At 41.4% G+C, this 21,067-nt stretch overlaps 1 protein-coding gene across 1 annotated transcript in view; it reads right to left on the reverse strand.

Moving 5' to 3' along the window:
- LOC107373900 (chondroitin sulfate N-acetylgalactosaminyltransferase 1) overlaps window positions 1-21,067 on the reverse strand; it is a 74,229-nt gene that overhangs the window by 4,711 nt on the left and 48,451 nt on the right. Inside the window, 1 exon segment of the mRNA XM_054744447.2 lies at window positions 17,786-17,887. Coding sequence (XP_054600422.1) covers window positions 17,786-17,887 — 102 coding nt within the window.

Here is a 21,067-nt window from a genome sequence, read left to right on the forward strand (position 1 = left end):
GTCAGTAATCCCTACTAGTACGCGCGCCTACACAGACACACACCAGCTCACTTCAGATGGTCGTCTGAGGCGAGCCGTCTCACATGTCTCAGCTAGAAGCAGAACAAGCAGGATAAAACATCCTGCTTCATTTATGTGATGTTGACAGGAGAACAGCAAGCCAGGGGGGCGCCGATAGAAAGAAGAAACAACACAAATCTGCAGGAGGAAACAAGGATGACCAGAGGATATAATTCACCCAAGGCAGCTTGATTTATATTGTCAGCGCTCTGATATATGTGGGACTTTATTCACTTGTGCTACTGCGTTAAACCCTTTGTCTCACTTTGATCCGCTCGGCCCTCTCCCATAAATAATAAAACATTTAGACATAACATAAAATGTGTGTGTCCATCTGTCCTGAGAACAGCGTCCAGGTCCGTCTGCAGGAATGAGGAGACGCGAACCAAGCTGTTGGCACTAAAGTGTTCACAGATGGCAGAGACAGAACAATGGCCCTGCTTGTTTCAAACTGCTTCAATATAACACCAGCTGTAGTCACATGCTGATTGAGTCTGAGCTTTAATGTGGCAGGAAGCTCATCTGTCTGTGACCAACAACAGGCCACAAACTGTTAGAAGAGCCTAAACCACTCACTCATTCTATGGTTGATTCAGGCAAAACGTCACTTCCTCCGTGGAATTTTCTCTTCCATAATTCAAACTTTAATGAGCTATTGTCACATTCTGTCAGCAGGAAAATTACAGCCAGAGTCACAAAAAGAATTAGCATCCTTAAATAAAGATAACAACTTATTTAGTGTTGCGTAGTTTTCAGAAATATATGGTGAACTGAAGAAATGATGAAACTTGACATTTTTAGTTCTTTTCCTATTGGAAGACCAAAGAAGATGTGCCTGGACTACCTCACCAGGGAGTCATCCTAACTAGATGCCTGAGCCACCTCAACTGGCTCCTCTCGATGTGGAGGAGCAGCGGGTCTACTCCGAGCCCCTACCGGATGACTGAGCTTCTCACCCTATCTCTAAGGGAGAGCACAGACACCCTGTGAACTGAGAAAACTAATTTCAGCCACTTGTATCTGCGATCTTCATTCTTTCGGTCACTGCCCAAAGCTCGTCATCGGTGAGGGCTGGAACATAGATCGACCAGTAAATTGAGAGCTTTGCCTTCTGGCTCATCTCTCTCTTCACCACGGCAGGTTGGTACAACGCCCGCATTACTGCAGACGCAGCACCAACCCGCCTGTCGATCTTGTGCTCCAGCTTTCCCTCACTTGTGAACAAGAACCCGAGATACCTAAACTCCTCCACTTGGGGCATGACCTCATCACTGACCAAGAGAAGGCATTCTACCCTCTTCAGACTCAAGACCACGGTCTCTGATTTAGAGGAGCTGATTCTCATCCCAGTTGCTTCACACTCGGCTGCAAACCGCTCTAGCAAAAGCCTGAGATCACTGTCTGATGAAGCCAGCAGGACTATATCATCTGCAAAGAGCAGAGACTCAATCCTTGGGCCACCAAAACAGATCCCCTCAACACCTTGGCTGCGCCCAAAAATCCTGTCCATAAAAGTTATGAACAGAATCGTGACAAAGAGCAGCCTTGGCGAAGTCCAAATCTTTCCGGAAGCCAACCCTGACTTACTGCCAGTAATGCAAACCAAGCTCTGGCACCGGTCATATAGGGACCTAACAGACCACATCCTGGTACCCCATACTCTTGAAGTACCCCAAAAGGGCCCCCGAGGGACGCGGTCAAATGCCTTGTCCAAATCTGCAAAACACGTGTAGATTGGTTGGTCGCACTGCCACGCACATCTTAATGCCACGCATGTCCAGTGTTCCACGGCCAGGATGAAAACCAAATTTTTCCTCCTCAATCCGAGGTTTGATAATCTGCCGAATCCTCCTCTCCAGAACCCCTGAAAAGACCTTACCAGGGAGACTCAGAAGTTTAGCAGCTGAACCTGGTGACCCAACCAGCGACAATAATTGGTAGGGATCCAAACTTTTTTAAGTCAGCAACTTGTTTACATCGGTGAACAGCACCAAGGTGAATGTGCAATAATGTTTGTAAGCAAGCGAATACAACTTTTGTAAATATTGCTCTAATGAGCACCACCTACGTGCGCTAAATCTTCCCACAAGTGAACTGGGTTTGAACTAGTAGAGGTAGAAAAACAAACCCAGTCGCCAGTTTTGCTGTCTGTTCAAAACTACTGTAACTTGGAGCTCCCTCTGTCTTCTACGCATCTTTGGGGGCAGATCTGTGGCCTCTCACACTCTCTATTAGACGCTCTTATAGAGAAACCTTACATATACAAGCGCGTGTACACACACAGGTGCTCACATGGTGCTCTCATAAGTATGGAGTTGGGCATTTTCAACACATGTCTCAAGGCTGTGGTTGGCACTTAATGCACTGTGATTTATTATTGTGTGATTGTTCAGTAAAACAATGTTGATTTTATATTTCATCATCAGGTTCACGCAGTGATAGCTTGCTCTTGTTGTATTGTTGTGTGTCCCCTTCTTTTGTTTGTTTTTCTCTTTCTGCAGGTCTAGAAGCAGACTTTAGTTGATCATTGATTGTATATTTTTGTGGACCCCCCCCCCCCTCCTTTCTCTTTCACCTCTGTCTCCATGTCTGGTCACAATTAAGAAACATCCAAAAAACAATAGCAATGAAGTTTTAAGTAGCAGGCATGACATTAAAGCAGAAGCTTTGATGCTCCACCTGAGTGTAAATCTGTAAGGTTTGTCACCAGCATTCAGACATTTATTCTGTTTGCTTCACAGCCAGACAGGACACGGGGAAAAATAAAAATAAAAATTACTGTAACTTACTGTTGCCGTACACTATGGTGAACTGGCTTTTCATGTCACTGGGTACATTCATCAAAAGACAAACTATCTTTCCATTATTACATTGATGACTCCCTATTTGTCAGTAAAGTCCAGTGCTGGTAAGACAATATCATCTCTGTTAAACTGTCTAGATGACATCCAGCTGTGGTGATCAGACCATTTATTGCACCTCAATAATGACAAAACCAGGTGTATTTTTTTTCTAAAAATGTCACAATGTCAGATTTTGGATTTTTAGACCCAAGTTTTAAAAATCAAGTGACAAATTTGGTTGTCATATTTGATAGTGGCATGAAATCCGACAAGCAGATTGATTTGGCTGTCAAGACAAGTTTCTTCCAACTCCAGCCTTTGGCTAAAGTAAAACCATTTCTAAGCTGTTGTAACCTAGAAAAGCCATGGTTCCTTCAGTTTCTGCTTATATACCGGTTTACCACAAAACAATCTTACTGGGTTGCATTTGGTTAAAAACGCTGCTGCATGTCTGCTTACTAACACATCTAGCCCTCCCACTGTCCTAATGGGTGACCTCACAGGAAAAGTTGACCATTGAGCAGGGTTGATGGTTTATCCCTTAAGGTCCATGTGGCAGGGGTAAGGTGGTGCTCACTCCTCACCCCTGCCACATGGACCCAAGGGATAAACCATCAACCCTGCTCAAAGGTCAACTTTCCTCGTGGGGTCACCCATTAGGACAGTGGGAGGGTTAAGGGGCAACACATAGGCCCAGTTTGTAGTGATCAGACTTTACATTCAGACAGTTACCTTTCCATTTGAATAATTACACAAATATACTGATAGTCATCTAATCTGCATCATTATGTGGTGAAAGTTACTTGTCTCTAAAGAGCCAAGTTACAATTTCTCAGACATAATTAGTAGAGGTGTGAATCTTCACTTGTCTCCCGATTTGATTCAATTATGGTTATTGGGTCAACGATTCAAATCAATTCGATATCCCGATGTATCACGATTATTTCATATTGATTTGTTTTCATTGATAAATAGAAGATGTCAGATATTGCTTATTTATTTATTTTATTTTATTTTTTTATCAAAAATGTAATTGACCCAACCTGCCATCTCTGAAATGCTCTCCATTCACAACAGGTTAGGACAAAACATTTTAAACATTTAAGATTTAACAAAGTAAAAATATCTATTTCCTCATTCAACAGCCACGCCTCAGGCTGAGAAAAACACACTTTACAAAAACTCACCAAATCTGAAAAAATACTGAAAACCTACAGGACACATAATGTAATAATAAAATCCATAATGGGTTCATATAGGAGTGTTTAATGTCTCTGAGCAGCTCTAGAGTCAAATATTTATGCCACAGTTCAAGGGTGTCAGAAATAACACCAAATGAAATGTTTGAGTTAGTTTGTTATCTTATTTGAACCCAGTGGTTCATTTCTGAAATGTTGGAGAATGAATCAAGTTCTGTTTGATGCAGATATAATAAAACATAAAACAAATTCTACACTTCCAATAATATTTAAGATGTGTGTTTTATTCTTGCTGATAACACCAGCAGAAGGCTGTGGGCTGGATTAGGATTAAATGACCCAGCTGATGGATCTCTTTCACTAACCAGCTAACTACAAACCGTTCTACTAACCTGTCCTGTGGGACCCTCACCATGTGACCCTCATGTCCATGCGGTCTCTGGAGGAGCAGATAGGAAACAAGATCTCCTGTAACCTAAAATGATCCAAAGCTTCCTCCCAGTTTCTCTTTAAGCTGAATTTAACATCAGTTTATCATCATGAAACAAAAGCATAAAGTGGAACAAGAACTTCCTTCTTCTATTTCTCTCTCCTTTTTACTTCTCTGTGTCCCTAAATAAAAGAGACAGACGATCGCGCTGCAGCCACCGTCACTGACCCCGCTCCCTCCCCAAGACCGGATCTCCCGACATCACAGCACTCGGTCTGACTGAGCGCATCCAGGAGAAACAATAATGAAGTTATGAAAATAATAATGCGTGTTTGGAGGCGTGTCCTCCGATCCTCTCTCTTGTGTGAGCAGTCTCTCTCTCTCTCTGATCGAGCGAGTGGAGGAGGCCGCGTGACAACCCGCTCAATTAACATAATTCACGACCCAAATCCCACAGAACCGGTCGGGCTGATTCGGCTCCGGTTCGGTCTCAGGTTACTACTCCAGCGCTCAGCTCTGCAGTACCACATTAAAGGGGAACAATACTTGGTAAATGTGGAGGACACTCACTCTGACAGATCTGGATGCTGCGCTGGTGCCGCCGTTAAAAAACAAAACTACATTCCACTATAATCGATTATGGTGTTCTCTTCTACGATGCAGAATCGTTTATGTCCGTATCCTAATGCATCGATTATTTGATGATTTTCCTCAGCTCTAATAATTAGTGATGGGTATGAGGGCTTGTTTTGGAAGGCTCTTGAAAATTAGAAACTCTACTTTTGGAGAAAACACATCACCTTGGATACAAAAGCGAAGTCCCAACAATTAAAAAAAATACCTTTTTGGGGGTCAAAAGTTGGTTTTAGAGTTACAAGTAGATAATGGCAAGGACTTCCATTGAGTTTCCCTTTGTGGGAGTAAAAACGAATATGTGTGGATGTTGGATTTAGAGCACACCAGCTCTTACATGTCAGCTTAAAACAGAATCCTTAATTCCTAAATGGCTTCATATCCTCAAAATAATGCATCTATCTCCCTGTAGGAGTGATGGCCAGTACCGTGTGGCAGCGGAAATAGCTGAAATCATGTCAAAGCAAAAAAGCCTGAGAAAAGCTACCTCAGTGTGTCTCAGCAGTACTTCTGATCCTGTTGAGTCAGGACAGAAGACAGACCGCAGATAGGATGCTTGTTGACTGCTGCTCAGACTGTGAGTTCCATTCAGAAGGATATTTAGTCTAATCACATTCTGTAAGATACAAAACAGCCATGTTTGCTTTAAAGTCCTGCTAGCTGCATAATTTTTAAATGCTGACAGAATTTTCCTCTTTGTAACAGCCATGGGAAGTTTTGCAACACCTGCCACAGCTGAATTTTTGCCAAAGACGTAGAAGCCATTAGGCAGACAATTTTAGAAAAGGATCTAAATGAGCTCAGTTGGTTATAAATTAAAATGTTAATGTGGTTTTTTATTATTTATTTAGTTTTTTGCTTTCTCTTACACATCAGCATTCTTTTACATTAACAATAATTAATCATTTATATGTTCAAGTCTTTTTCCAACACAAAACACACTCTAGTTCGACTAAAATTAAAGACCAGGTGCACTAGTTTTTCCAGCACATTTGCAGTGGTCTGTAATATAAATGAATGCCTTGTGAGGCGACCTCTGTGGCAAAAAAGCTCTTGCACTCCTGTTTCAGGAAAAATAAATGAGCAGAATCAGAGGTGAGCTGAAGAAGGCAGGTTTTGGAGTCTTATTTCCTGATATTTGGACATGTCTCCACTGACTGGCTAAGAGAAGTGCAACTCTACCAATTACTCTGTTTGATTTACATTGTTGATGTTTCATCTTCACAAATAATACACACCCAAAGGAGTTCTGCTGTGTTGTGGAGTTGCTAATGTTAACTGTTAGCTTTTACTAGCCGAGCCACATTCTCCTCTTTCATGGACGCTAAATCAACAAAGCTTTCCCCATCGCAAGCCAACATTGGTGAATTGATAAATGCTCATTTTCAGTGTGACACAAATCTGACGGCTTTTCTAATCCCAGTATTTCTCAGTTTATTTTCTATTGGTTGCTAATGCAGGAAATAGGGGGAGAAGACAATTTCCACTTTTAGTCTGCATGCAAAAACTCAGATTGACTGACCATATTTCAAAAATGATAAGTGAATTTGTCCTTTAACAATGTTAAATTATTCTAAAAAAGCTTGTAGCGAGAAGTCTCTAATTCCGTTTATTTCGTGTTTCTGCTTACAGAGTTTGTTAATTTCCAAAGATGAACTGTATCATGTCAATCCTTCAGCATTAACCCATGAAACACAGAAGAGATCCAGTTACACCTTCGTTGCTTCAGCGGTGTTAAGTCCAGGTGTGTTAGTATATCCCCGTACTGAACCAGCAGGTACTTCTGAGTACTGTCATCCCACAGCTCATTAGCTATTTCACACAGATCTAGAAGCCTTGCGCTAAACACGGTTAGCTTTGAGATGTATATTTTTTGACCATCTGCACAAAGATGTGTTAGATGATCTAAAGTAGTAATATCTAAATCTTAATTTGCAGCGATACTGGTCTGGATAGCGGCTGCAGAGGTTCTTTTTGCCCCTCAGCATTGTGTGCATGTGCTCTATGGAGCCTATATAAAATATATTTTTTAATACTGGAAACAGGCCCTTTGTTGAATTGGAACAAGTATAAAATATTTATTATAAACCAGACTTGTCCATAGTACTGCCTGGAGGCCATTTGAGGCCCTCATGTTGGATTTGCCTGGCTCCCGACTGCATTTGGACAAGTGGGGGAGTTATCTCTGCAGCTTACCCTCATTCACACAGAGTGCAGTATGGATGTGGTCCAGTTTCTGTACAGCTTCGGACTGGACTGCTATTCACACTGACTGTGGTTCGTGTGCTGAACGTCCCTGGAAATCTGCTCCCACAAGAGCATCAAATGATTATAAATATGTGGACGACACTCACTCGGACAGATCTGGATGCTGCGCTGGTGCAGCCGTTAAAAAAACAAAACTACATTCCACTATAATCGATTATGGTGTACTCTTCTACGATGCAGAATCGTTTATGTCCGTATCCTAATGCATCGATTATTTGATGATTTTCCTCAGCTCTAATAATTAGTGATGGGTATGAGGGCTTGTTTTGGAAGGCTCTTGAAAATTAGAAACTCTACTTTTGGAGAAAACACATCACCTTGGATACAAAAGCGAAGTCCCAACAATTAAAAAAAATACCTTTTTGGGGGTCAAAAGTTGGTTTTAGAGTTACAAGTAGATAATGGCAAGGACTTCCATTGAGTTTCCCTTTGTGGGAGTAAAAACGAATATGTGTGGATGTTGGATTTAGAGCACACCAGCTCTTACATGTCAGCTTAAAACAGAATCCTTAATTCCTAAATGGCTTCATATCCTCAAAATAATGCATCTATCTCCCTGTAGGAGTGATGGCCAGTACCGTGTGGCAGCGGAAATAGCTGAAATCATGTCAAAGCAAAAAAGCCTGAGAAAAGCTACCTCAGTGTGTCTCAGCAGTACTTCTGATCCTGTTGAGTCAGGACAGAAGACAGACCGCAGATAGGATGCTTGTTGACTGCTGCTCAGACTGTGAGTTCCATTCAGAAGGATATTTAGTCTAATCACATTCTGTAAGATACAAAACAGCCATGTTTGCTTTAAAGTCCTGCTAGCTGCATAATTTTTAAATGCTGACAGAATTTTCCTCTTTGTAACAGCCATGGGAAGTTTTGCAACACCTGCCACAGCTGAATTTTTGCCAAAGACGTAGAAGCCATTAGGCAGACAATTTTAGAAAAGGATCTAAATGAGCTCAGTTGGTTATAAATTAAAATGTTAATGTGGTTTTTTATTATTTATTTAGTTTTTTGCTTTCTCTTACACATCAGCATTCTTTTGCATTAACAATAATTAATCATTTATATGTTCAAGTCTTTTTCCAACACAAAACACACTCTAGTTCGACTGAAATTAAAGACCAGGTGTACTAGTTTTTTCAGCACATTTGCAGTGGTCTGTAATATAAATGAATGCCTTGTGAGGCGACCTCTGTGGCAAAAAAGCTCTTGCACTCCTGTTTCAGGAAAAATAAATGAGCAGAATCAGAGGTGAGCTGAAGAAGGCAGGTTTTGGAGTCTTATTTCCTGATATTTGGACATGTCTCCACTGACTGGCTAAGAGAAGTGCAACTCTACCAATTACTCTGTTTGATTTACATTGTTGATGTTTCATCTTCACAAATAATACACACCCAAAGGAGTTCTGCTGTGTTGTGGAGTTGCTAATGTTAACTGTTAGCTTTTACTAGCCGAGCCACATTCTCCTCTTTCATGGACGCTAAATCAACAAAGCTTTCCCCATCGCAAGCCAACATTGGTGAATTGATAAATGCTCATTTTCAGTGTGACACAAATCTGACGGCTTTTCTAATCCCAGTATTTCTCAGTTTATTTTCTATTGGTTGCTAATGCAGGAAATAGGGGGAGAAGACAATTTCCACTTTTAGTCTGCATGCAAAAACTCAGATTGACTGACCATATTTCAAAAATGATAAGTGAATTTGTCCTTTAACAATGTTAAATTATTCTAAAAAAGCTTGTAGCGAGAAGTCTCTAATTCCGTTTATTTCGTGTTTCTGCTTACAGAGTTTGTTAATTTCCAAAGATGAACTGTATCATGTCAATCCTTCAGCATTAACCCATGAAACACAGAAGAGATCCAGTTACACCTTCGTTGCTTCAGCGGTGTTAAGTCCAGGTGTGTTAGTATATCCCCGTACTGAACCAGCAGGTACTTCTGAGTACTGTCATCCCACAGCTCATTAGCTATTTCACACAGATCTAGAAGCCTTGCGCTAAACACGGTTAGCTTTGAGATGTATATTTTTTGACCATCTGCACAAAGATGTGTTAGATGATCTAAAGTAGTAATATCTAAATCTTAATTTGCAGCGATACTGGTCTGGATAGCGGCTGCAGAGGTTCTTTTTGCCCCTCAGCATTGTGTGCATGTGCTCTATGGAGCCTATATAAAATATATTTTTTAATACTGGAAACAGGCCCTTTGTTGAATTGGAACAAGTATAAAATATTTATTATAAACCAGACCATAGTACTGCCTGGAGGCCATTTGAGGCCCTCATGTTGGATTTGCCTGGCTCCCGACTGCATTTGGACAAGTGGGGGAGTTATCTCTGCAGCTTACCCTCATTCACACAGAGTGCAGTATGGATGTGGTCCAGTTTCTGTACAGCTTCGGACTGGACTGCTATTCACACTGACTGTGGTTCGTGTGCTGAACGTCCCTGGAAATCTGCTCCCACAAGAGCATCAAATGATTATAAATATGTGGACGACACTCACTCGGACAGATCTGGATGCTGCGCTGGTGCAGCCGTTAAAAAAACAAAACTACATTCCACTATAATCGATTATGGTGTACTCTTCTACGATGCTGAATCGTTTATGGCCGTATCCTAATGCATCGATTATTTGATTATTTTCCTCAGCTCTAATAATTAGTGATGGGTATGAGGGCTTGTTTTGGAAGGCACTTGAAAATTAGAAACTCTACTTTTGGAGAAAACACATCACCATGGATACAAAAGCGAAGTCCCAACACTTAAAAAAAATACCTTTTTGGGGGTCAAAAGTTGGTTTTAGAGTTACAAGTAGATAATGGCAAGGACTTCCATTGAGTTTCCCTTTGTGGGAGTAAAAACGAATATGTGTGGGTGTTGGTTTAGAGCACACCGGCTCTTACATGTCAGCTTAAAACAGAATCCTTAATTCCTAAATGGCTTCATATCCTGCTCTTATTCTCCATTTTCACCCACAGACATTAGCTCGCAATATGGCTCAAAATAATGCATCTATCTCCCTGTAGGAGTGATGGCCAGTACCGTGTGGCAGCGGAAATAGCTGAAATCATGTCAAAGCAAAACAGCCTGAGAAAAGCTACCTCAGTGTGTCTCAGCGGTACTTCTGATCCTGTTGAGTCAGGTCAGAAGACAGACCGCAGATAGGATGCTTGTTGACTGCTGCTCAGACTGTGAGTTCCATTCAGAAGGATATTTAGTCTAATCACATTCTGTAAGATACAAAACAGCCACGTTTGCTTTAAAGTCCTGCTAGCTGCATAACTTTTAAATGCTGACAGAATTCTCCTCTTTGTAACAGCCATGGGAAGTTTTGCAACACCTGCCACAGCTGAATTTTTGCCAACAACGTAGAAGCCATTAGTCGGACCATTTTAGAAAATGATCTAATGTCAATCAATGTGTGTGTGTGTGTGTGTGTGTGTCCCTGCTCTGCCTTCTCGATCCCCAGTGAGTCGTGGAGGATGGCTGCTTATACTGAGCCAGGATCCTCTGGCGGTTTCTTCCTGTTAAAAAGGAGTTTTCCTCTCCACTGTCACTGCAAGCTTGCTTAGTATGAGGATTGCTGTAAAGTCACTGACACTAGTCAGTGACTCGATGCAATTTGCTGGATTCCTTATATAGGAAACTTTTTTCCGGATTGGCTTAATGAATTGACCTGTATTGGAATATCTATTATGCGAAGTGTCTTGTGACGACGCTTGTCGTGATTTGGCGCTATATAAATAAACTTGAATTGAATTGAAAGCTAGGTTCTAGTGGAGGTGACTTCCAGTTAAAGGGGAGTTTTCCTCTCCACTGTCACTACCTGCATGCTTAGTATGGGGATTGCTGTAAAGTCACTGACATAAGTCAGCAACTCGATGAAATTTGCTGGGTTTTACTAGATAGAATTTTTTTTAACAAATTGGCTAAATGAACAGAATTAAATGCACTGTTTAGTTCAAAAAGGATGTTTGCTTTGTAAAGTGTCTTTGTGTTTTGAATTGGCACATATAAATGAACTGTGTATAATGGAGGAATTTTGATATCCATTTATGTGATTTATGATATGATATGGTCATGAGATTTCTACTAATATGCCAATCTGTGGCCCTTTTTGTAAACACTAAAGCAAAAAACTGTTTCATCAAATACTAATTTCTGCATATTAAAAGCATATTAATATTTTGTGGCTCATAAGCATTTTAACTGAATGATTTTTGCCCTCGTTTTGCATGGTGGAGATGATGTTTGCACTTATGCCTCAAATCAAGAACTTGGCAGGTTTTATGTAGCTTTTCTGTGAGGAGTTAGCATGCGTGGGTTTTCTCCAGGTTTCTCCTCCACATACCCTGGTTTCCTCCCAAAGACCAAAAACATGCGTGTTCAGGTTAAAAACGTGGCTTTAGATAAAAGTATCTCCTTTATGAATAAACAAAAACATACTTGTAAATCCCTGGTGGTCATTATTGGAATAACAGCTTAGTGCATACTCTGTAACGGATTAATCGTTTTTCTTCCTGCCATTTACACTTTTCAGAACTGAGAAAATTCCTATTGTAAAGGGTTAGTTTAATATAGTAAAAATACACCTGTGCTTGGTAAACAGCATCATTTTAACATTTTCACTGTTAGATTTCAGCTCAGGTTTTGGTTCCCAACTAAAAAGAAAGGTAAACCTCCTTCATTTGCGTATTTTGAACATGAACTAGAAAGTTGTTGAAATCTCAAAACAATGGATTTTTACTGGAAATGATGCTACAGTCTGCTGTTCATGAAACAGAGGTTGGAGTTTTTTCCTTTGGACGGTTCTACAAAAACAAAAAACTCTGGACTTTAAACAAGAATCAGCAGTCTACACGTGAAACACACAACCAAGAGCGAGCTATGAAAAATGTAGAGCTGTCTCCGGCTAAAGCCCGAGGCAAGACTGAATGAATTGTACAGTGGATCCGAGCTAAACCTCGTGTTTTCCTTATGATGGAGCACAATGCTGCTTTCTAATTTAGTAATAATTTGTCATTTAATCCATTTGTAATCTTTCCTCCGTTAACTCCTGCTTAAAGTTTTCTTCTTCCTCTGAGCTTCCAAAGGATAGGTGAACTAACCCATCTGTAAACAACAGGAGCAACAGAGTGATCTCATTCCTTGCCCCTTTTATCTTTTTCCAGTTTCGTGCACAATCCTCGTTAATCGGCCTGTTCCTTCCCTGGAAACAAATGCTTTTCTTCAGATGTCGTTCATATCTTATCTGTACACCTCCTTTCCCACAGTTTTCCCATCATCCCTCAGCTCTTCCCTCGGTCCAGTAACTATCAACTGAATCACAAATTGATCCCTCATACTCATCTCTCTCATTTAAACACAGTCTCCATCCATCCTTATTTTCATGTCTTTTTTTTCTCCAATTTCTAATTTAAAAGATGGGGAAAGTCAGAAATCTATACCCCCCGATCCCCCGTGAGACCCTAACCTCGAAGCTTTGAAGTGTGAATTAGTTAACATTACATTTATCTATTTTAAAACACAGTCTCGTCTCTGGAAGACAATAAAAAACACTGAAGCCCCATTTTCCTGAGCATCACTTCCTTTATTGTCTATAATTAGTCATTTATGCCTTGTGACTAAATAAAAGTGGTTTGATTTTACATTTATTATCATTTTAGTGAATCTGGTGAAGTCTAGAGAATCAAAAACAATCTAAGATCATTTATATATTTTTGCCATTTCACAGGAAGCTGCTAATGTGTGTGAATGCTTTCTGGAGCTGCTTCAAAGCAGGGATTATGGCTGTGTGTGTGATTTTATGACTGGAGGTAATTTCTGAGTAGGAGCAAACCAAACTAGTTAGAGGAGGTGAATTAAATTTGCTGGAAGATCTCTGCAAAACAAGACTGATCTGAGCCACTAATGATGCTGACAGGAAACTGGTGTTTGTGAATGAAGACGGGTGGAGGTGGGCTTGCTTTTGAACTGTAAGTTTGAGTGAGCCAGTTACTCAGTCTCACTCACCCAAACGCACGCACAAAGATAGAAAAAGGTCCTTTCAAATGTTTAAACTAACGAAACGTTACAGAAAATAAAATAAGGATCTTTAGAATTCCATTACATCTACATTAGTAACCAAACTGTGTTTTAGAAGTAGAACATGAGTCTAATCTGATGTTAGGGATGAAAACAAAAATATTTTGAGGAAAAACTCAAGTGTGCATTTGCATTCTTATGAGGAAATGGGGAGAACAGTTAATTAAAAAAGCAGCCAAGCAGATTCATCAAGTAATTAGATCTGTAGCTTGTGATTGAAATCTTTAAAACAGCATTTGTTCGTGTCCTCGCCTCATTCCCCGAGCCTGTGTGCTGCATGTGACTGGATCTGTGATCGTGCTGCATGTGTGCGTCTGCCTGAAGTCCCAATAATGAGACCACAGGTAGTTATCTTCCCCCAATGAGTCCCATTTATTTCAGCCATCGACTGAAAGCCAGGTAAAAGAAATGGAGTGCAGAGTTGATTACAGAGAACAGATATGCAGCTATGAGACAAATGTATTGTTAAGTGGAGAGGCAACTGCTGAAGACAGCAGAATAGGGCAAAGTGCACACAGCCAAACGTCCATAGAGTTCTGTAACACATTATTTTAGTACCTGGAAGTTTTTGTTTGTTATATCTCTTATGCTAAACACTAAACAGACACAAACCTCTAAATGCTTGACCCAAAAACTCTTGAGCTGCTTGAGTCTAAGAGTATGTTTAGGCACAACTAATAGTTTTTTTAGGCCCAGTTTTTACTGACAATAAGCCTGTGCACCTGCAGATTTGTCCCTGTGTCTCACTAGTGTGTGGTTAACAGGGTGACTAATGAGTCACTTGCAGCAACATTAATATTTCTGTCATGCTTTTGAGAATCAGCACATCTAAACATGGGACCATGGTCTTGAATCAGAAAAGGGTTGAATGCCTTCTCCAGGTCAGGAACGAGGTTCTGCCACAAGTATCTCGGAGTCTTGCTCACGAGCGAGGGAAAGATAGATCAGGAGATTGATGGGCGGATTGGTGCTGGGTCTGCAGTGATGTAGGCGCTGCACCGGTCTGCTGCGGTGAAGAGAACTGAACCGGGAGGCAAAACTCTCGATAATGAACAGCAGATCAGGAGGTAGAATGAGTTGACTTCAGTAATGAAGGTTGCAGGTTTGATCCCGGCTCAGACCAGAGAATGTTGCTGTGGTGTCCTTGGGCAAGACACTTAACCTGCCTTGCCTGCTGTTGGTGATCAGAAGAACTGATGCCAGTGTTCAGTAGGCCTCGCCTCTGTCAGTGCGCCCCAGGGCAGGTGTGGCTACACCAGTGTGTGATTGGGTGAATGACTGATTGTGTTGTGAAATGCCTTGGGGGGCTGTAGAACCCTAAGAAGGTGCTACACAAATACAGGCCATTTACCTATAGTCACGAGCTTTGGGTAGTGACCCAAAACATTAGATCACGGCTACTGCTATGTGGCCAAAATGTAATTTTTCCGCAGGGCGTCGCTCCCTTATAGATAGGGAGGGACTATACTTCTCAGCTGGCCATGGAACGCCTTGGGATTCCCCTGGAGGAGCTGGCTAAAGTGGCTGGAGAGAGAGACATCTGGACCTCTCTTAGGCAACTGCCCTCGCGACCCGACCGAAGAGAATGGATGGATCTTGCATTCTATGTTGAGTTGCACTGCGTGCGTCAGTTTGTGGCAGCAGACCAGAGGGGGTTGGAGATTTATAACAAAACCCAACCCCTCATGTGAGATGTCGTCATTTTCTGAATTTCACCATCTGTTTGATTGAATCAGCAATATACTGTTTGAGCTACACATGAGAGAATAGGCGGTGGTCCTTTAGTCCTATTAGCCAATAGTTGAAGATTTTTCCTGTAGAAGAGAAGGGAACCAGTCATCTATTGCATCAGCTATGATTTTGAAGAAAAGCCACACGTCATGGTTGATGCTGTAAAGGTTTGAAGCTAATAAAAGGATACTGGTTCCTCATACTAACAGAATTTATGTAGAAAACTTTGTATGAAAGATATGCATCTGAAAAAATTTGGAAGGAAGTTATGGGTATTTTGTGTAGAATTGTTGACAAAAGATTTGTTGTGGAGTAACTTTGTATTAGTTGAACTATTTTTTATTCAAGATAGCAGCATTCTGTCAACAATTATTATTTTTTCCATGTTGCTAAAAACCACAGATTTGACCCAGAATTATTTAATTTACTGCCATCGGTATGTACAACACCAACAGCAATTACTGTGCTTTTGATAAGACAATACATATTTCAAAGTAAGAAAAAACATCACAATGTGAATTTTTTCCCCTATCGTGCAGTCCTAATTGTAACCAATGAGTTTAGACCTTTTACTGTTGGTTAGTGTTACGACATCTTTTGTGGTTTGTTAGGAGTGCTTTTACCCCATTTTGGCTGATCACTTGTATGTTGCTGGCTGGGTGAAAGCCGTAACTCGATGTGGAGCAAAACTCCCCTAGATGTGATCAGGATGTAGTGGTGGCTCGTTGTTTTCTGCAGCATCGAGTAACTTGTTGTGGAGGAGAAACCACTTGGTGTAGCCACTTTCATTTTGAGTTGAATCATCAGTTGCTACCAGATTCTTTTTATGTAGCAACGTTGTTGTGATGGTTTTCTTTGTTTGAGGTTGTTGTATTTTGTCTACGGTACACATTACTTTTATGTTTGTTGTGCTGGTTTGTGTCTTGAATTTGTTTTATGGTGGAATGGTAGTCTTGGTTTTGTGGCTTTATTTCAGTTAGGTCTAGGTTCCTGTTCACTCAGGGGGAGGTCACCAGATCATACGGCCCTACGAGGGCTGGTCTAGTTGGTCTCTCCTTTTTTGTTCATTTTGGCAGGCTCATCACTTTTATTTAGAGTTTTGTTTTTGTTATACTACTTCTATGGTGTGTATGTGTGTATGCATGTTTCCTTCTACCCCTCCTCTGTTTTTGCAGGTTTGAAGGTCAGGCCGGAGGGGCTTGATGTGGTCCTAGTGAGTTCCTAGAGGAATTGACCTGGCTGTATGCAGTCCTTGATTGCACCAAGTGGCTGCACCTGGATGCAGAAGAAGAAGCATGCTTGGTGCAGCTTCAGGGAGATCACCTCGATAGCTCCTGGTTGTGTGGCATTTGGTGAGGCCTTTTAAAGTCTGATTTATATGTATTATATATTTATATGTAAAATAAAAATACTCCTTATGTTGCAATCCAATGAGCCGGGTCAAAACAATTAGATTATAACAAAGGCAGAATTCAAATTGCAATTGAGATTTGATGAAGAATGATCCGTGTTAGAATTTGGGGAATTAGTAGTAGTTTCAAAAGTTCTCCTATCTTAAATAGATTTTTGAATCTCTTAACATGACATGTAAAAGTACTTCACGTTTGTTCTAGTTTCCACATTTGCAGCTTTTAAATCCACCATCCTCTCAAAATGTGCATTGCTGCCTTTTTTAACCTCCAGCAGGGAGACAAAGAGACACTGTGTGAAACTGGAGATGGTCCGACTGATTCACGGCCCCATGCGGGCCTTCTAGGGGCGACGGTGGCACAGGAGTTAAGAGATCGCCCTGTAATCGGAAGGTTGCAGGTTCGAGCCCCGCTCAGTCTGTCGCTGTCGTTGTGTCCTTGGGCAAGACACTTAACCCACGTTGCCTGCTGGTGGTGGTCGGAGGGACCGGTGGCGCCAGTGCTCGGCAGCCTCGCCTCTGTCAGTGCGCCCCAGGGCAGCTGTGGCTACATTGTAGCTCATCCCCACCAGTGTGTGAATGTGTGTGTGAATGGGTGAATGACTGATTGTGTTGTAAAGCGCCTTGGGGGGTTCCAGGACTCTAGAAGGCGCTATATCAAATACAGGCCATTTACCATTTACCATTTAGGCCGGCAAATTGACATGCATCACCATAGCAGCCCCTTAGAGAGCCTTTGGTGCAATTCGTGGCAGACCTGACTCCTGATCAGTCCATGGCGGTCATTTCCTGTGGTGGTGTGGGTGTCGAGGTCCAAGTAAGGGGCCTGGGTGAGTCAGGGATGATGGTAGGCCTGGTGTAATTTATCAGTGCTGGCTGGAAGCTCTTCAGCTGTTCAGCATGGGTTGCACACTGCTCCATTATTCATTGGATAGATGACTGGCTGAGGCAGGATGCAGAGCCAAAAGGGTGTGTGTGTGTGCGTGTGTGTTGTGACAAAGGGTGATTGCAGAATAAAAACAGGAGGTGATTCTAATATAAATGTAAAAGAACCAAAAAGTTTCTTTACGTCTTTCGCTGTGTCACATCCTGCAGCTGTACATAAACCAACGTTGGCTGCAGGTCAAACCCACCTTGACGTGTTTTCCAACATGCTGCGGACCTCGCTCATCTGCTCCTTCCCAAAATACACCACTGTCAGATGTACCCGGCCATCCTGACGCACAGACACTTCCCTGCACACACACAAAGAATGGGATGTTAGGGATGAAGGTGCTTTAAAACTGAGAAAAGGAAGTGAAGGAAGGAAGAGAACCAAGATTGCACAAACCGTTTTGAAGGTTTTAAGATTGTAGCGTGGAAACTGTTGTTCTAAAATAGGCTAAGGACAAGAAACAATCTCAGCAATCTCTCTCAAAATTTAGATAAATTCATGATCAAATTTGTGATAAGTCAATTTAATCAACTAGATGAGAGGCAGGAAACTGGAGAGGACACAAAGTTAACCAGCTGGAGGAAGATTTTTATTTCTTGGTTCTTTTTAAACACAGAAAAGAAAAGTTGTTCTATACCTTTTTTACTAATGTCAAAAGGTAAAGGTAACGTAAAGGTAAAGAATAACTTCTTTTCTGTGTTTAAAAAGAACAGTGAAATGAAAGTTGAAAAGATACACAAAATGAACGTACAAAAGATGTTTAATGGAGGAAGATTTGTTGACAAAAGAGTCGCTATGTTGTTAAGTTGATCAAAGTTTGAATTTTGTCAAATGGACGAGGAACCAGAGTTCCCACATGAGAACCTGATGAAGCACTTGTACTATTTCATTATTTCAAACAATAGAGTTGTGTGTGTGATACGGTCAGAGCCTCTCCCTGTGGTAATAAAAACAGAACAAATTGTTGTCAGATACTGCTGATCTAAATTTGGTGATCTCATGGCAGTGTTTCTGCGTTTTCCATGGAAAAATGTGTGAAATGAGTCTGGATAACAAAAAAGATTTTTAGTCAGTCACAGCCTAGTAGACCTTAGTATTTTTTTAAACAGTCAGGTTTTCCAAGATGATGCTTCCTGGAGCATCTCCCACAACACAAACAGAAGGAGTCGTCCACACGGTCAAGCTGCTCCGGCAGCAGCGTTCTGATCCAGATGGGACTGATTATTCTTTCAATATGGCCGACACAATTTGGAGATGTGTTTTAGGTCTTTGGGCATGACATCTGGTGGTGGAGCAGGTGGTAACTGTGTATGGCAGCTTCACCTTTGTAAGTGTTCCCTAGGGCAGCTGTAGCTCCAATGTAGCTCATCACCATCCGTGTGTGAATGTGTCTGAGATGGTCTGAATGATTCACTGTAGTTTAAAGCACTTTGGAGTCCTCCGACTCAGGGAGGTGCTATACAAGTGCATGTCATTTATCACCACCATGTAGACATGAAACCGGTTCCGTCAAGTGCTTTTCATGGTTTAAGTCTTTGCTATTGTCTTCCTTCATTAAGGTCCTTTCCACTTTTTTCCCTATTTTACCACCTCCAGTGGCCATGATAAAAGGCCTCTATGCAACAATGTTAATATTTCTTTAAAAATCAATTTACTGAATGTACTTGTGTGTAAAATAGAAAAAAACTTTTTGTAAAATTGCATAAAAATATGTTTTTCTTCAGAAAACAAAGACATTTAGTGACCTCCAAAGCCTCTTTTAGTGCCGCAGTGTTGAGGCGGCATCAGGGAGTCTTTTGTCATTCATAAGTGGTCAGACCGTGGTGGTAATGTGGCGTAATCGTGTCCTTCTTACGGTGGCATAAAGGGGGTATAAAGAGAGGCATTCAAGGGGGTCTCTGCGCTGCTGCGGACTTCCGTTTTTCTTGAACGTAACTTGCTTTTTATTGCTATTGAAGCCACACTCATTAGGACTTTTTAACAAGCCACTCGTAAAGGTGTCTGTCCCCCACACAAAGTACCCAACGTGATCTACCGACTGCAAATCATAAATAGCAAAATGCCGAAGTCACGGCAGAGAGGTGTAATCACCGGAGTACGATTAGGAGCTCCACTGAGGCGAAACACGTCAGACACGAATAAAAGACTGCAAGTACTTGAACATATGCAGAAATGAATAATCGCTTGTTAGTTATTTTCTTTGGTTGGCGCCACTTTGAGAACGTTACTGTGGCTGTGCGCAGATCAGCAAGAAGCATCTGGAGCGCATGAATAATCAGCACTCTCCAAACTTGAGAAGATGCTGAAGCAAGCGCGAGAGAGGCGCACAGACTTGGAAAAAAGGGTAGATTAACTCCACATCTGAAATGAAGTATTTCAATTGATCATCTCAGTGGTGTGTGAGTTGTGCTTGATAGCTGAGTCAGTTACTGTATGATGAATGTCTCTGATGTTTCCTGTTAGACCTCTTTTATTGCCTTTCCTTGGGCTGCTCACATGGGCCTCTAGTGGGTGTGGGCCTCTGGGCCTGTGCCCGTAAGGCCCATTGGATAATCAGGCTTTGCCACATTCTCTGTGCCATCTCTGATGAGCTTAGCTCCAGTCAGAGAGAAGCTCGTGGAGCTCTGCATCGCTCCCGTTTATCGTCTCAGCTGGTTTTGTTAAAGCAAAACGTACAGCCCAAGTTTACTTTCATTTTTAATAATGTAGCCAGCCGGAGTTCAGCAGTAACTCCCCACATGACATGATCATGACACCTCCCTCTGTTGGGCCAAGGCATAGTATGCATTCACAAGTCCAGCGTTGCAGCAATATTACTACCCAGCTCCCACAACGAATGCCGCTAAATTTCAGCAACACAGTGCTGCCACAGCACGTTCATAAGACACACCATGGTGGCAGTAATACGCTGATTTGCCAGCGTGGTGTGTCTTCTAAAAGGGCTTTCTTCTGTGGCTCAACTGCTTTGTCAAAATAAGTCTGTCAAAACTGCAAATTCTTTTAAAAGTAGCTGTTTATAGAATATATATATATATATATATATATATATATATATATATTCCAACACTTATATAAAATCTACATGGAATAATTACTTAATAGATTTAAAAAATCAATTAATCCTTAAAAAAAGAGTAAAAATGTTCTACTAAAAATTCACTAAATTTACAGGGCTTGTCTACTCTATTTTATTCCAAATATTTAAGTATCCTAATAAAAATGATTCATTATACTAACTCCCCCTTAAACGCCCAGAATAACTCTCCTACTGCCCCTTTAAAGTTGGCAGGAGGAAAATGTTTACTCAGCATCTCCCCAAGTCTTTCAAGTAAGTACATTTGAGCCCAGCTGTATATCAACCACTGCAGGACTGCCCAGAGGGGGGCATTTTAATGTGCTGCAACAAGTCCACTAAGCATGTAAAAAGAGCTGTGATAAGCAGCAGTGGCGGCGCGATAAATCACATTAAAGAGGACGTTTT

This window comes from Nothobranchius furzeri, chromosome 6 (genome assembly GCF_043380555.1).
Source record: "Nothobranchius furzeri strain GRZ-AD chromosome 6, NfurGRZ-RIMD1, whole genome shotgun sequence".
NCBI lineage: Eukaryota > Metazoa > Chordata > Actinopteri > Cyprinodontiformes > Nothobranchiidae > Nothobranchius > Nothobranchius furzeri.